The sequence below is a fragment of the Drosophila gunungcola genome, unplaced genomic scaffold (assembly GCF_025200985.1).
Source record: "Drosophila gunungcola strain Sukarami unplaced genomic scaffold, Dgunungcola_SK_2 000001F, whole genome shotgun sequence".
Lineage (NCBI taxonomy): Eukaryota > Metazoa > Arthropoda > Insecta > Diptera > Drosophilidae > Drosophila > Drosophila gunungcola.
Window position 1 is genome coordinate 1779704 of NW_026453197.1, and position 16882 is coordinate 1796585.

The window sequence follows — 16882 nt, forward strand, 5'->3', positions numbered from 1 at the left end:
TCTTCCGGAAATCTAAAAAGAAATTTGGAAAGCCATTTTCTCACGTTCTTTCGGCAAAAATCTGTCAATCAATAATCCATCTTTTGACCTGTGATCTATCGGAAATATCAATGAAGATGGCATACCTTTAAAAAAGTAAAAGCAAAGATCTTTAGTAATTCTCAGTCCAAAAAATGCAGAAAATGAATTGAATCTACAAATGTTAGTTAAAAATGAGGAATAGTAAAATGTTTGTAGGAATACAAACAATTACGAACTAATGAGCATAAATAGTTTCTTACCTTAGGCTAAAGCTACTTAGCTCGACGGCTTATATTTTTGCAAAAGTGTATTTATGAGAGAAAAGCTTTTATCTCAAAGTTACGCATTCTCAATTCAACATTTTCTTTAGTAGCTTAGAAATGAATTTTTGAAGTCACTCGGTAGTTGAAAGCCAAACCAGTTACATTGGTGTATCGTAATTATTTAAATTAAAATTGCTGTGCACCTTTAAAAAGACTATGGTTAATTAATAATAAATAAAACCTAAACACACTAATAACATATTCATGTTTAAGCCTTATTTTAATAAAAATCCGCCGTGAAATTACATTTTATTTGTTAGCTCAGACAGAAGTTAATAACATAAAAATTTTTATTTGGCTGACATATCTATAATGGTGCGTGTTTTTACAAGCACTATTAATCAACTTTTTGGGTTCTTGCTAGTGATAACTTTTATATGTCTATGGATTATGCTTTCTTTGAATGATAATACAAATTTTAAAATTAGTATACGGGAAATTCACGGAGTCGAAAAACACTTTTACGTGAAATCTGGCAAGTGTAAAATTCCCTATGTGGATCCCTTTAATGAGGAGTTCTTGAAAGTCAACAAACCGACGATGTTTATACCTTGCACCAATGAAAGTGATCTGATTACGGTGCATTACGATGACCTTTTAAATCAATATATGCTGCATATTAATGAAGAGGTGGTTCATAAGTTGTCCCTGACCAACAGGAGTGACTTTGCGTGCTTTTACCAGAAAATTATTTACGGTCAATCACCGGATCGCTACGACAAGTAATGTTGCGATATAAGTAATGTTAGGATTTTGTAAAAAATAAATTGTTTACAAACCAGAAAAGGAAACAGAACTAAGCTGACTCAGGACTATTTGGTGCCATTGGATGTGGAAGGGATGCTGGTGGACTGCAGGACAGCGGACGCGATGAGAACCCTGCAAAAGGACGCGTTTATGTTTGTCCAATACCAAGAAACTCATCAGAACATACAGCCCCATCGAAAGCCCAGTGTCATTATGTACGGCATAGATACTGTTTCTCGCACAAATCTGCGTCGCATGATGCCCATGATATACGAGTTCCTTAAGTCACCTGGATGGTTCGAAATGATGGGATACAACAAGGTTAGAACAGTGTTGTCCATTTAATGAAATTATTTAATTTAAGTATACAATAGGTGTCGGATAATTCTTTTCCCAACATATTTGCTATGCTAACTGGCTATTCGCCGGAAACGGCAGCCACTCAGGTTTGCAATACTGATACTGATGGGTGTTTGGATAAAATACCCTTTATATGGAAAGACTTCAAGAAAGAAGGCTATTTGACGGCCTATGCTGAGGATGAGGGGTCCTCGAATACATTTAATTACCTGAAACCAGGCTTTTCCGTAAAGCCCACAGATTATTACTTTCGCCCCTTTATAACGGCCCTGGAAAAAGAAACTCTAATCCAATTTTGCCCTGGTTGTTTTATGAAATACTGCCTGGGTCGACGGCTGGCCAACAGCTACATCTTCGATTATTGCCGCCAGTTTATGCAGCGCTTCGTGGCCGATCGGCCCATTTGGGGCATGTTCTGGTCGACTCACTTCAGTCACGACGACTTCTTTATGCTATCGGCCATGCAGCACAAGATCCTTAACGACCTGCTGAATTTTGAGAAAGACGGAGCTTTTGAGCATACGATTATGATATTTTTCTCGGACCATGGAGCTCGTTATGGTCCCCTGATGCGTATGAAGGAATCATTTCTGGAGCAGCGGCTGCCCATGATGTTCATTTACCTGCCACCCTGGTTCCGCAAGATGTATCCGCAGTATGCCGATGCTCTGTCCCAGAATCAGAAGCGTCTGAGCTCAAACTTTGATGTGTACAGCACGTTAAAGCACATCGTTAATATAGGAGGACCACTGGAGGTCAGAAACACTTCCTGGTCCTTTGACTGCCCCCAGTGTCAATCGCTCTTTTATCCGCTGCCCGAGAATCGCAGCTGTTTGCAAGCTTCCATAGCGGAGGCCTACTGCACTTGCCACAACTACCAGGAAGTGGAGGAGGAGCAATCATGGACCTGGCGCATGGCCGATCTGGTAGTGGATCGCATAAACCACTACCTCCGGCATAACCACATCCAGCATCTGTGCAGCAACCTCACTCTGAAGACAGTCAACATCACCGAACAGAGAATGGACGAGGTCGAGGGAGATGAAAGCCGACCGATGGGAATGCGACACTATCACACCAAGTTCCAGGTTCACCAGAACATGGCCGAGTTCTTTGCCACCACTCTCTACGACGTAGAAACTGAAGAACTAGAGATAAATGTTGAGCTCATCAGCCGCATTAATAGGTATGGATCCGATTCGGTATGCGTGCCTAATAAGATACAAAAGTTATATTGCATATGTCTATCAAAATTACGGACAATAACATAATAAACTGCAAACAGTTACAAAATAAAATAAATTCGCAAAAAAAAAAAAATATTACAATAAAAAACGGATGACAAAATAAAAAAATATAGGTGTGAAAATCTCTAGCGATCAAGGAGTCTGTTATGTCAAAGCCTTTGACAAAAGGCTTTAAAGTTGCATCCTTCAAAGTTATTCTAAATGTACATACAAATTGACAATACGTCTAACTTTCAATGCCAAAACCAATATACTGAAAAACAAGAAAAAAAGCAAACTTCGCCAAGCCGAAGCACACATACCCTTGCAGCTATTGCAGAAATTGAATACTCTTTAAAACATCTAAAATTTGATATATATGCGTATATGTTCTAAAACGTTGAGGCGATGATGACTTTCACCTTAATTATTCGATCGTTCCAATGGCAGCTTAATTAAAAGTGTAATTCTAATTAATTAAATAATTAGAAGTTACATTTATTTAAAATTGCTTTTTTTTTTGTATATTGATTTTTCTTATGGGAGCTATGCCTATGATGTAATGAAATTAAAACCATAATTCTACAATACTTAACAATTACTATTTCCCTAAAAATTTGGTGCCTTTTAATTCTATGGAATATACTTTCCTTTGAAGCGAATAATTGGCTTACAATTAATACTAAGAAAAGCGAAAAACGTTTCTTTGTTAAAAACGCAAAATTTCAAATAAAATTAATTCATGAATCGAAATGACCCTATTACAGTGAACCTCGATTTTGACAATTTTAAGCTGTCCCAGTCCAAAAACAATTACTTTTCTTGCCACTACTCTGTGAGATATAAACATAGGGACAAATGATAAATGAGCTCATCAGCCGCATTAATATGTTTGGCCCAATGTTGAACTGTGTTGACGATAAGGTCCGAAGGCTATATCGCATATGCAAGTGCGAACGAACAGCTTTTTACAAAGATATGTTCATTTATTGCTTTGAAAGAATTTATTAAATATCATAAAATATGATATCTATTATTTGGTGGTATATAACTTGTTATTTTTTATGTGTTTTTTTTTAATTAAAGTAATTGTTGAAGGCCTTTATTACAACTAGTAGCACCTATTTTTGACTGACCCTAAACAAATCAATCAATTACGAATTTTCCTGTGGCAAACATTTTTCTTACTATCAGTGCTCGTGCCATTTGACATTCTTCTTTAACAGCAGCGTAAAAATATTTGAAAGAATTAAAGCGTGTAGGCTCCAGTTCGAAGGTATTTGTGCGAGCGTGCTGCTCATTAAAGGGGTGTGATAACGAAAGCGCGTATATTTGAGCGTTTCTTCGGGGGTCTGTGATTTTAGTTCAGTCGGGTCGGTTATGTGCTCGAAGTCACACCATGGAGACGAGATTTCGCGCCAGCCACCCACTCTACAAGTTCTTGGGCTTGTGCTGTTTTGTTGTAACTGTAGTGTTTCTGATTCAGCGGTCAAATATATCTTTGGAGTTGGGCCAATTACAGCCATCTCCGCGTTCGCGAATTTTGGCCAAGCCCAAGCCACAGCTGTATTATGTGAAAACCCAAAAGTGCCAGATCCCCTACGTGGATCCCTTTAATGCCGAAGTGATGGAAATATATAAGCCTCAAGTCCTAGTCACCTGCTCGAATGAGAGTGATCTCGTATCGACCGAGTACAATGAAAAACTTAAACGACATATTTTGCATATCGACGATGAAGTTGGTCTACAACTGCTCAACTTCACTGAAGCGGAATACAATTGTTTCTACCGGGAAATCAAATACGGCAGTCAGGCAGATACCTACGACAAGTAAGATACGGTGAACCCCCCAATTGCTAGAAAAACGTTATCCAAACGTTGTCCAATTATCCAATCGCGCAGTCTCACGGCCAAAAAGTATTTCACCGATGGATATGTGGTGCCGCAGCATGTGGAGGGCATGGTCGTCGAGTGCCAGACGGCTGAGGATCCCAAAGTGGTCCTCCAGAAGGACGCCTTCATGTTCGTCCAGCATCAGCCGCTGCCCAAGGACCTCCAAAAACCGCGGGCCGCCCGCAAGCCAAGTGTCATAATGTACGGCATCGACTCGCTTTCCCGGATAAATCTACGCCGCACTATGCCCAAGGTCTTTAGCTTCCTTCAGGGTGCTGGGTGGTACGAGATGCAGGGGTACAATAAGGTGAGAAAAAAGTTACATTTCTAAACAAATCAAAGCAGAGAAGCAAGCCAGAAGCTAAAAATTTGTAGTTTAGGTTAGGTTAAAGTTAAAAATATATAAAATACATTCTAATTTAAATTTTCCTAAAAAAAAACAAAGTTTTCCATTATTTTGTCGGTTGCTTATTTACTAGAACAACTTAAAACAAAAAGTTTAAATTGATTTAAAGAAAACTAAAGACAATATGGTATCAAAATTATACTATCAGGCTTAAACCTAATGTTTTCACAACAATAAAAGAATTATTTTTTAAAAGATTTCGATGAGCAAATCCCGAACCAGGTCCTAAAATATTGATGCTGGATTTTTTTGAATCCTTAATAGAAAACGATTTATTAAAATAACTATTTTTTAACTATTTTAATAATAATTAATAATAATTAATTAATAATTTTTAAATAAATATAACAATAATAATGAGTTTTGCAATAAATAACGATTTATAAAAATAACTATTAATTTACTTGATAATTTAATTTAATTTTGAAATAATGAATTCGTTTATATGGTGTTGAGTTTTATAAGAACTTTTTTGAGTGCAGATTCAAATTTAGCACGCTGAATTCTTTTAGAAAGATATATATATATATATGATAATTTATGTACATTTTTGGTTAAGAGATGTGTATTTTTACACGGAAATCTATCATAAATAGAAATGGCAGTAAAGTGAAAGCTTTCGTATTTACAGATAAGGGTCAGGTAAACAAAGCCAAAGCGACTCGCCAGAAGATGCTGATCAATATCTTCCTTTCGGTCGAATATTTATCAGTTACTTTATTTTTTCTTAATTGAGAAGACCCACTTCTAACTGTTTGCAACGAGTAAGCTTATCTTCAAATACTCACAGCTGTAAAGGTGTTCAATTTGACAAACAAACAATTTGAAATAAAGTCATGTCCACATTATGAGTAAACAACTATGCATAAACCAATAATTACTTAGATGTCCAGTAAATTTGACATAAAACTATGTGTAAGAGCAAGTGTATTTATCATAGCTAGAAAAAAAAATCGAATCAAAGGTCTATGTTGAATGGTATAAACTTGCTTTTTCAAAAGTTAATATGATCTTTTGCAGGTGGCCGATAATTCCTTTCCCAATATACTCGCCATCCTAAGTGGTTATTCGGAGAGAACGGCCAGGGAACAAGTGTGCGATACGAACAAAGCTGGCTGCTTGGATGAGATGCCGATGATGTGGAAGTACTTTAAGAACGCCAGCTATTTGACGGGCTATGCGGAGGACGAGAGTAATTCGAATCATTTCAGTTATCTGAAGCCTGGCTTCACCAGAAAGCCCATGGACTACTACTTCCGGCCAATGTTGCGGGCTCTGGAGTCCGAGTTGGATGTGTATCGGCTGCCCGAACATGACTACATGCGATATTGTCTGGGCCGTAGAATGGCGAATCGATATATTTACGACTATGGCCGCCAGTTTGCGCAGCGTTTTGTCCACGAGCGACCCATTTGGGGCATGTTCTGGTCGAACCACTTTAGTCATGACGATCCCTTCTTGCCCTCGGCCATGCAGGACAAGGTCCTTGGAGATCTGCTCGATTTTCACACAGATGGGGCTTTTGAGGAAATGATCATGATATTCTTTGCCGACCACGGCACCAGATTTGGCAAGCTGACCTGGCTGCAGGAGGGCTTTTTGGAGGAGCGACTGCCCATGATGTTCATATACCTGCCGCCCTGGTTCCGCGAAACATATCCCACCTATGTGCAGGCATTGGAATTGAATCAGCACAGGCTGAGCTCCAACTTTGATCTGCACAATACGCTGAAGCACATCGTCGAGATTGGTGGCACCCCCGATGGCCCGGTGTTGCCCAAGTCATTCGACTGTCCCACTTGCCAATCGCTATTTTATCCACTGCCAGTGGATCGCACCTGCTCACAGGCGGGAATCGAAGAGCACTGGTGCACCTGTGATCCCTACAAGACGATCAAGGGCCAGACGTGGACGGACACCATTGCCGAGAGTGTGATCGATCGGATGAACGAGTATTTTGTACACAAGAATCTCAGTCACCTGTGCAGCAACCTAACACTGAACTATGTCCACAAGACTGAGATCAAAACGAGTCTGGGTGTCCAGTGGTACGACGAACTCAACCAGGTCGAGACTGCCGTCTATCGTATCAAGTTCAAGGTCGCGGAAAACAGTGCCGATTTTCAGGCCACCGTGGTCTACAACAACGCCACCCAAAAGGCCGAGGTGGATGTAGAGAAAATCAGCAGGACTAACACCTACAAGGAGGACTCAACCTGCATCGAGGACAAACTGGCCAAGCTGTATTGCATTTGCTTTAGTGACCTCAAGTCATAACAATCTCTTGAGAGCAATTTTAGTACTAATTAAAATGTAGACTTTGAAAATCGTTTCATTAATTTTCGGCTTAATTGTCATTTTTGATTCTTGCGATTACGAAGTCTTCCTATAAATGCGTTTAGCTTTAATTAAAGTAAGCCTTTAGTTTTTAGGCAAATAAAATAAAATCTAAAACTATTTATAGCAAAGAAAATTGTAAAATTAAATTATAAGCTTAAAAACTTGGAATCGGTTTTTCTAACTTGGTAACTTTGTGTCTCATATCCTTTTTTATCACTTATCATCTTATATTTACCATATAATTGGTAAGGCTTTCGTCATATGTAAGCTTTACTTCATTGAGTGCTTTGTAAAATTTTCATAGATTAACCAATAGTTTTTGTGGAAAACTCTTCTCGATTTACATATAATTAGGTAAACTAGTAGACATCTGTTTCTAATCCCATAAAATTACTTGATGATATCAAGCATTGGCGTTACTATTTGCTGGGGTTAACCGATCATATTAACAGCTGGTAAGAGCGCTTTGAAAGCAGCTAGGTAATGGTCACCATCACATAAGTAAATAGCTTCGGCAAGACGAAGTTCATATACCCTTGCAGCTATTACAAAAACTAAACATTCTTTAAAACATTAAAATTATGATTTACTTGCGTATATGCTTAAAAACATTGAAGCTGTGATGATTTGCAGCTCAATTATTATATAGTTATTTTATATATTTTTATTGTTTCTATGGGAGCTTTATGATATATTCGTCCGATTTTGATAAAATTTAAACCGTAATTCTGAAATATTTAACCATTACTATATGTCGAAGATCTAAAAAAAAATTAAAAAACAGCAAAGTTATAATTTTTTTTATTTTTTTTTCCGATTGTTCCTATGGGAGCTATGTATATGCTACAGTCGGCCGATCAGGCAATAGAAAGACAACTTTTGGGAAAGTTTCATTCAGATAGCTTTAAAACTGTAAGACTAGTTTGCGTAGAAGCGGACGGACAGACGGACGGACAGACAGACGGACATGGCTAGATCGACTCTCCTAGTGATGCTGATCAAGAATATATATACTTTATAGGGTCGAAGATGTCTCCTTTGAATGCGTTGCAAACTTCTGACTGAAATTATAATACCCTCTGTAAGGGTATAAAAATATATAAATTCTTCGCAAAACAGAAATGTAAATAAAACTGCTAGTTTAATGACCATATTTGGAGTTTTTGCTTTTATTGAAATCGTTCAAGTTTATGGCTACCCCTCAATTACATTGGTGCCTGCAACGAAGGCACTCTTAGGTTAGGCTTAGTCGGTACTCGTCTAGTGAAATAAAGTACTGAATTGAATTCTTCTAACTCTTAAACTAGTCGGACTTATTTACGCATTGGTCCCTAGCACATACCTACTCCCTTAAAAATTCAACAAAACCAGCATTAACAATACGCTTAGTCTAGGTCCATTAGAAAACTATAAAGCTTTGAAATATGCTTGCACCACGGATTCCTTTGACTCGTACGCCTACTCTACATATACGAATCGACCGGATATCGCTCGGCCTCCTCGAGCATGTGCCGGAAATCGACGGTTGCGGGTTGGGCGACTGGTCCGTTTCCTGTTCCGGTTCCGGGTCTGCCGGGAACATGTCCGTTCATCATCTGCCCCTGGTGCTTCCCACTGCCCAAGGCACTGCCCCGATTCTTCAGATGGCCGTTCATCATGCTTACGTGGTGACTTATTGTGGGCACGGCTCCCGGGACATTGGTCTCCAGATCATGGAGGATGGCATCCGTTTGCTCGTTACGCATCATTTGGTTGTCCAGCGGGGCTGCATCATCCGTGTCATCGGTTTTGTTCAACAGCCTCTGAATGTGATTACGGATGAGACGCTCGAATTCACGCTGCACGGATGGACTGTCCGTGTCTCCATCGACCTGGGAAATCGTTGAATCGTTGTAAACAATATTCTGTACTGCTGTTGTCAGCTACTCACAATCTGCAAACGATTGCTGGTATCCAGGATCTTAAGCATTGGCAGGGTTTGCTCGCGAAAGAGCTCCAAACGACGGCGAAATGAGGATACTGTATCGTCTATTCGTCCTCTGCCCAGCTGAAGTTTTGAGCAATCGAGCAGGATAATGGGCGGTCTTTGTTTGTACTGAGAAATAAAAAGAAATGAAGAACAGTTTAAGATATGCTTTAACTTAAAATTTGTTTTTCATCGAACGATTAATATAATTTTACGAAAATGTAAAGCTCCGTAACAAGTTCATTTTGTTATATCATCCAAAATCTCACCTTATTCTCAAAGTACTTTACATGCTGAATATTCCTGGGGTACCCATCTATGATGATTCCAGTTCTATCTCGTAACTGTTGCAGATTGGTTTCCAGCAGCTGATGGAGCGCCTTTTCTGGGGCCATATCCCCGGCGGCCAAAGCCTCTTTCACTGCGAAACTTTCCGTATTGGCACGTGGTGCAGAGTCCGTGATATTGCGCAACAGGCGACCGACACTGGTAACAGAATTTATAAATTTATAAATATTAAATAAGGTAGGTTTTCTACTCCAACATACCTAATGTGAGCCCAGCCAGGATTTAGACCGACGGCCTTGAGGCAAAGTGTGGCCTTGTTGCTGCCAGGACCGCCGATCACCCAAATAATGGGTGGCAGACTCGATTCATCCGGTCCGGCTTCCGGTCGCAACTTTGGCTGCTGGGTGACCACAACACCACTGTCGTCATCCGCACTGGTGGTCCCCGTTTTGATGGCCACGGCCACTGACCCATTGGGACCACCACGCCCACCCACCATGGGTTCGATGGCCAAATCTCTGGCCAGAACGGTGCCCGTGGTCGCGATGTCTTCTGCAATTTGAGGCGCTTGTTGGGCTTGACTTGGTGCGGTGTCTACGCTAACTATACTGCCGGGTATATCATGTATCCCTCTGCCCATACCTGTAACTCCGTTCATCACGGCCTCTTGGTTCTCGAGGGCGCTTAGTATATCGAGGACAGCGGTGCGAAAGTCTTTGTACACCTCTGTGGGAGCACGCTCGCCATTTACCTGCAGGAATAGGTGAGGAGAATCAAATTAAATAACGGATAAAACCAATATTATGATAACTCTACTATTAGACCCTTGCTGAGTGCATTGCAGAATCCGCCAGAAATTTCGAATGACAATCTTATGCTTTCTTAAGCTTTTTTTAAACCATTCAGAAAAGTAATTTTAGTATTTTTTCGATTTAAGGCTTACTATAAGATTGGGAAACATTTTTGAATAATTTCTTTTTTTTTAATATGGAAAAAAAAATTAGAAATTTCTGAATATATTTGCATTAAATCGCTTATAATATTTTTAGGAGACCTTTTAAGTGTGGTCATCATCGGAAGAACCTAATTTAAGTAAAGTTAGTAAACTAGTATGCTTAAAACAATTATTGTGTTCATTGCAAGGGTATAATACCTTTGGCTTTTTGGAGTTTCTTTTTGCTAAAAAGTTTATGAATAAAAAGAATTAAATTTAAATTTTTGGAGATGTTTCTTTTTTTAACAACCTTTATTCTACTTATGCCTTTTGGTGTTTATAAAATTGTGTGAAAACCCATACTTTTAAGTTACAATATATCAGGTTTGTGAAACGCATTATTTTGTTATTTTATTTTACATTTATTTTGGGAATAAATTATAAAATACTCACGGCCAACAACATGTCGCTTTGATCAAAATAATCAGCGACTGGCATCACATTTTTGAAGAAATTTTCCAATTCCATTTTGGCTAAGGAGAGTACTACATGACCTAATTTGGCCCCATAATCGATTTGCTTCTGTAAAACCGATTGACGCCAGGATATGAGAATCACGCCATTCACGACTTGAATCTGAAAGAGAGAAACATCAAAACAAAAAATTAGTCAAAGAATATTAGTTTTGAGTTAAAGGCCACCCAAATTGTAAGGCTGAAAGTTCTGTTTACAAAATGTGTCCTACTTATGCAATGATAGGGGTCTATACCATTGGTTAACGCCATGTGTACGTGACTGGGCGTTAGGAACTCCCTAAGTACCGCTTGGCCCCAAGGCCGTCCAATTATCACCTGCATATGTAATAACCAATGAATGTGGACCTCACTGTAAATCCATGGGAATTATAGTCGAATAAACACACTGTCGGCGACCCATTTGCCCGTTAATTAGTTCAAATAGTTCAGCAGCAATTTACTGGGCAAATAAAATGTGCGCCAACAAAAAATGGCTTCACAATAAATAAAAGAGCTGGCAAATTAGCCGTTGGTGGGTGGAAAACTACCTTCTCAGAATACTCGACAACGTCGCGCATTGAGCGTGGATATCCCGATATCAGGTATGCTTTGGCAGCTGGAGCCATTTTCATTTCCAACATCAGCACCTCGGTGACTGTTTTCGACGATAGTTGCGAAAAGTCCTGCATGTCTGTAATGGGAAAATAAAGCAGTTTAATTTTAACATGAGACCACTCAACATTATATTGGTTGTGCTACAGAATGGCCTAAAACTTTGAAATCCCCTTTAAAAGCTTCCTAAAAGTATGCAACAATCTATTTATAATCGTAAGTCTGATAAAAAGACGATGTTCCTTTTGTCATTGCATACTTTTGGACACCTTTAAGTCCAGTTTTAAAACCCCAGCGATTTTAACATAGCTACTTACCATTGCCCATTGCATATTGCTGCAGCAGATCCATCATGTTGATGTGCGTTACTCCGCGTCGCTCCTGCATGAAAGTGTCGCAATGGGTGACCTTGCCACTACCGGGGCCGCCTAAAACAAATATCACTGGCACTTTGGGCGGATCGAATTTGATTTTTCCAGCATTTTGCATATCGATAGCGCCGACATTGGCAGAACCGAATCGCCCCCCCGCCGCAGCGGCCTCCAAATCGCCAGCATTTTGGCCATTTCGATTCCGTGTAAGACTCCAATCGTTGCCTTGTTCGCCGGTATCTTGTGCCGCGCTGGCATCTGGAAATTGTTGAAAAGATTTTATAAATATCTGCATTTCATTCTACAAAATCTGAATGCTGTTTTGTATAAATACTAAAAAAGTTATCTACTGTGGGGGAACCTCACGTAGTACAAGTTTAATTATTATTATTATATTTTAAAAGTTCCCCCATGTTTTTTTTGCCTAAGACTTAAGTAAAATTAAATAAGAAACCTTCACCAAACATATTTTATCCATTCTAGATTAATAGTTTTGTTTTTGGGATCTTAAACGTATATATCAACAATTTATTTTTAACACAATTCACTTGACTGTTCTTTAGAAAATAAATAAAATTTAATAATCAGGTAGCTAAATTGTTTTTTATTGGGCAAGAGAAACCTTTTAAACAGTAGATACCAAAATTGAATTTTTGACAAAAAAAAAATAGTCAAAATCGATTAACAATTATAAAGAAAAGAAAGCAAATAGCCTTTTTGATAATTAAACAGGTAGTTCAAAAGTCTTTTGTTCATGTGTGTGAGCAACAGTTGACCCTCGGCCAAAGCTCAGCAATTTTTCAACCGGAAACCGGATGTGTTGGCAAGTTAGCGCGAGGAAACCCGGGTCCGGACAAGGGCAGGCCGTAACGTGCCAAGTTGGCATTAGCCAGCCTTCGTCGAGGCCGGAAGCAATTTGCCAGGAGTAGGAAATTAGTGACAGAACCACACGCACTCGACTCACTCGTAATGGAAAAAGGGGATCGAAACAAATCACAAAACACATCATTAAAACATGTTTAACAATTATTTAATTGTATGGCAACCGTGTCTAGTATAGTATGGCGTCACCGCTGAATTCATTCATGGAAAATCAGCTGCGGCCCCTGGCAATTCTCTAGCGATTTTGTGGCTTTATACAGATACAGACCCCACCCCATCCCGAACCCCAACTCGAGTTAACCCCCGCGGCAATTTCACGTTTTTCCAGCCGGAAAACCAGTTCGGTCTTGTGACATTTTTATTGATTTTCCTGCAGTTTTATTTAATTGACATGTTTTGTTATTGTTGCTATCCCTTTTCCGCACGGGGGTTTCCCTACTTTAGTTTTAGTTTTAGTTTCCTTTTTGTTTTTCAGGATTTATGTGTATTAGCTTTGGTGGTCAACGAACATGTCCAAGGACCTGGCAGCCATCGAGGTTAAAGGATCCGAATTCCGATACAAATTACAGCATTGGGCAAGGTCTTGATTTTGATATAACGCTTTGTATGGTACGTTTAATATCCGTATAAGCATTACAAAACCATTTTGTCGCAGATAATTGTTTTTTAAATGATTTTCAAAGCAACTGATTGCAGTAATTTCAATTGAAAATGCCCTTTGAATAGTGGTCAATTGAATATGTCACCGATAAGTAATAAAACCGGAACATATATTTGTAAGTCTATTGGCATTGAAGGAAAAGAGAGCTATTTAATAAAAGGCTGATTTTTTTAAACGTTGGTCATGAAAAGTCATGGCTGCTTTAATTTCATATTTCTATGCAAGTTAGTTACCTATTATAAACTTTAATAATACGTTGATCGAATAAATGTACACTAAAACACTAAAAACTGCACATATTTCCCCACTAATTTTTGTATTGGAGTTTTCTTATAATAAACGTCAAGTTTTCGTTTAACTAAACTTATTTAAACATTTTAAGGGAAGTATATTCCACACTCATTTTTGCTCCCAAAAGTATGCCCCAAAAGGTTGCGTAAGCTTTAAAGATCAGCTGAAATTTATTCTATTACTTTGAGACCTCGTTTCGAGCTTCTTCACACGGAATTCGTAGTCACAAAAACTAATGAAACTTTCTGTTTTGTATTCCACCTGACGTGTTCAGCATGCGCGACTCATTAGGGTTCTTTTTATTATCTTTGGCCGTGGAGAGGCAATGCTAATCTTTGATAACGGATCTCCTGCATGTGGCATTACTCACCTGTGTCTAAACAAATACCCATTATCCATTCGGTGGCCAGTATAGCTGAATTTTCGCAATTGTGTTTTCCCTACCGCACACCCGTGAGTGTTCACTCTCTACTCAAAAAGTGATTATTCCGCTAATGGAGTTCTTCAGAAGCAGTTCTGTTTATTAAATTGGTAAAATTCCACAAATGTTTTGCACGCTGTCCATGGCTACCGTTAATGGTATTCGCTCAATGTGCATATTATAAACAATATGTCTACATTTATTATCGGTATCTCTGGGATACTTGTTCTCGCGTTTTATCGTCGGCAACACGCACAAAAGCGAACTACATGACGTTGCCGGTTCTGGTGTGTTTTGATTCCTGAATTAGCGGCGTTCTGATTTCCGAGGGTTCAACAAACCGAACACGTACTCCTCGACGAACGTCCGAAACGAAACTGAGTTTCAAAATTGACAAGTGACTCGGTTTTTAGCTCTACGAGCCCGGTTCCGAGTGCCCTGGTCACTTTTCCAATTAATGAATACTTTATGAGTTCCAGCAGTGCAGTTCCAGTGGAGCGTGGGTGGCTTCCCCTTGTCTATGGCGGTCGGGATTTCCTCGCCCGCTGGAAGTTTCACGCACGACCTTAGAACCCCTCCGCGCCTTTCCCCCCATAAATAATATACAGTTATCTTGTCCGTGTCATTCATGGGCCGCCATTTGTTTATGCGCTCCAAACAAAGTGTCCTGTGTCCTGGAGCCAGAGGTGCGTTTCCCACACATCCTTTATGGGTACGAACTATCACATGTGTGGAACGCTTTTTGAAACATTTTCCCGATTTTGGTTGCCATTACTACCGTCGTGTCCTGTCGTCTTTGTTGTTTGCTGTTGTCAGCTTACCTTCTGTTTTTATAGGTGTAAATAAATCCTCTGACTTGCAGCTGTTCAAGTCAAGAGGACAAGTTTAATGTTTTGCGGCTCGAAAAAATAGTTCCAGTTTAATACACAAATTTGTAAAAAAAAAAAAAAAATTTTTTTTAATTCATATAAATTTAGCTAAATATTTTCTTTGGGGAAAAGAATTAAGGCAAAAAAAACTGTTTTGAATCTAAGTCACTTATTTTAAATCGAGGGAATTGTTAAGTAGTTATAGCAGTTATATACAAATTATATACCAATCAGTTTAAAAGAATAAACCGATACAAACAATTATGATTTTTTAAATTCCATTTGGGATTCATGTGATTAATTAATGTTTAATGTTTAAGGACCATCGTTTACGACCTAAGAACAGGTCCTAAGAAAATATCCCAAGGTACCCTGGCAAAGTGTACACCTATCATGAGACTGGCAAACGGTATGTGTTCATTCTGAATCACTTTTCTGAGCTTTTGATGGCAGAGAAATTGCGCAATCATGCCGCCAAACAGTGACAAGGGCCCTAAATTGATAAACCCGGCGGAGGGTTGGCTTTTCTGTACAATAGATGGGAATTAGAACACTGGGCTGTCTGATGTGCAGTGGGCGAGCGTTCAATTAATATTTCACACTATTAATTGGTGTTAATTATTTAGTTTGCTTCTAGTTGCAGTTCAATGAAACCGGACTTTTGGAGCGTGGCCAGCTGTCCAAATTTCTAAAATGTGTTCGATTAAAATTCAATTGGCTACGTGGGGCTGGGGCTTTTTAAGTTGACACTCAAGGGGTAGGGCTGAATAGGCTTGTCAAGGACACGCAAAGAAGTTCAAAGCTCAAGGAAACTTCATATCGATCAAATTGGTCTCATATCGATCCATGGACAACCACAGATGAGACGCCTAATTTGTTGTAATTTGTGACATGTCATGTGCCGTCGACACAAGGCCAGCAGAAACAGAAACAGAAGCAGAAACAGAGACAGAAACAACAACCGAATTGACCAAAACTGGCTCTATTCGACCGACATTGTGGCCCACACCTGACCGGTAATACTTATGCGTGAAGCAAATCCTTCGCAATGACCACCAATGACCACAACACAGTGGAACAGCTCGTGTCTCTGGTGCTCGTCCTTGGGCCCACTGGGCGGGTCCTTTGGTTATTAAATCCCCTTTTCGAACTTAATTAAGGCTACGCGTTTTGGCCAACGTGTGTACACAATTGCGGACGGGCGCGGCCAACTTAGTGTTAGGCAACTCAAGCCGAACATCTGCGATTAAGGACACTGGCCAAGGTGCTAATGCCCCAAAGGACGGGAAAATGTTAAAGTACCCCTTCCATGCAAATAAAGATGCTTTCAAATAAATTATTGAAATACATTATTTAAGGTAAGGACAACATAACCCATACTTGACCTCATATGAAGTGAGTTAAAGCATCACATGACTCACAAATATTGAACCTCTTTCAATTTTTCATTACACACGGATATTTTATTAGTTTATCTTAACAGAGATTTTAATTTCTGGGACAAATAAATGTTTTTTTAGTTTTATTAATTTGTATTCTCTTTTGTTATAAGGAATTTAAATTTAATATTTTCTATTACCAATATCTTTGTTCAAATTTTAAACCAAAAACTAGCAATTCAATATTGGGAGGTTAATCATGTTTTTAGAAGTTTTCGGTGGAAGTTTGATTATATTATACATTTTTAACAACTATGCGCTTTCCTTTCTCAATATTGCATTTTAAATTTGCGCGCAATGAGCTCTACTGCATATAA

At 39.0% G+C, this 16882-nt stretch overlaps 3 protein-coding genes across 7 annotated transcripts; 2 read left to right on the top strand and 1 right to left on the bottom strand.

Moving 5' to 3' along the window:
* Positions 1 to 22: 22 nt before the first annotated feature.
* On the top strand, positions 23 to 2751 carry LOC128261625 (uncharacterized). Of its 2 annotated transcripts, XM_052995406.1 has the most exons (4): positions 23 to 135; positions 773 to 1066; positions 1127 to 1412; positions 1466 to 2751. In XM_052995406.1, exons 2-4 carry the CDS (start codon positions 885 to 887, stop codon positions 2720 to 2722), a joined length of 1725 nt encoding a protein of 574 aa, XP_052851366.1. In that variant the 5' UTR covers positions 23 to 135; positions 773 to 884; the 3' UTR covers positions 2723 to 2751. The 2 variants fall into 2 exon arrangements, with proteins under 2 accessions (XP_052851366.1, XP_052851365.1); XM_052995405.1 differs by lacking the exon at positions 23 to 135 and having other exon boundaries at positions 625 to 1066.
* Positions 2752 to 4050: 1299 nt separating this feature from the next.
* On the top strand, positions 4051 to 7320 carry LOC128261364 (uncharacterized). Its single transcript, XM_052995028.1, has 3 exons — positions 4051 to 4507; positions 4580 to 4877; positions 5997 to 7320. The coding sequence occupies exons 1-3, from the start codon at positions 4077 to 4079 to the stop codon at positions 7251 to 7253; spliced, it is 1986 nt and encodes a 661-aa protein (XP_052850988.1). The 5' UTR covers positions 4051 to 4076; the 3' UTR covers positions 7254 to 7320.
* Positions 7321 to 8453: 1133 nt separating this feature from the next.
* Positions 8454 to 15191, bottom strand: LOC128261839 (adenylate kinase isoenzyme 5). Of its 4 annotated transcripts, none has more exons than XM_052995734.1 (9): positions 14207 to 15191; positions 11949 to 12260; positions 11568 to 11710; positions 10958 to 11140; positions 10213 to 10321; positions 9831 to 10122; positions 9552 to 9768; positions 9247 to 9411; positions 8454 to 9187 (listed from the first exon to the last, which is right to left on the bottom strand). In XM_052995734.1, exons 1-9 carry the CDS (start codon positions 14226 to 14228, stop codon positions 8780 to 8782), a joined length of 1851 nt encoding a protein of 616 aa, XP_052851694.1. In that variant the 5' UTR covers positions 14229 to 15191; the 3' UTR covers positions 8454 to 8779. The 4 variants fall into 4 exon arrangements, with proteins under 4 accessions (XP_052851694.1, XP_052851693.1, XP_052851692.1 ...); XM_052995733.1 differs by having other exon boundaries at positions 9831 to 10137; XM_052995732.1 differs by having other exon boundaries at positions 9831 to 10321.
* Between the last annotated feature and the right edge of the window lie 1691 nt (positions 15192 to 16882).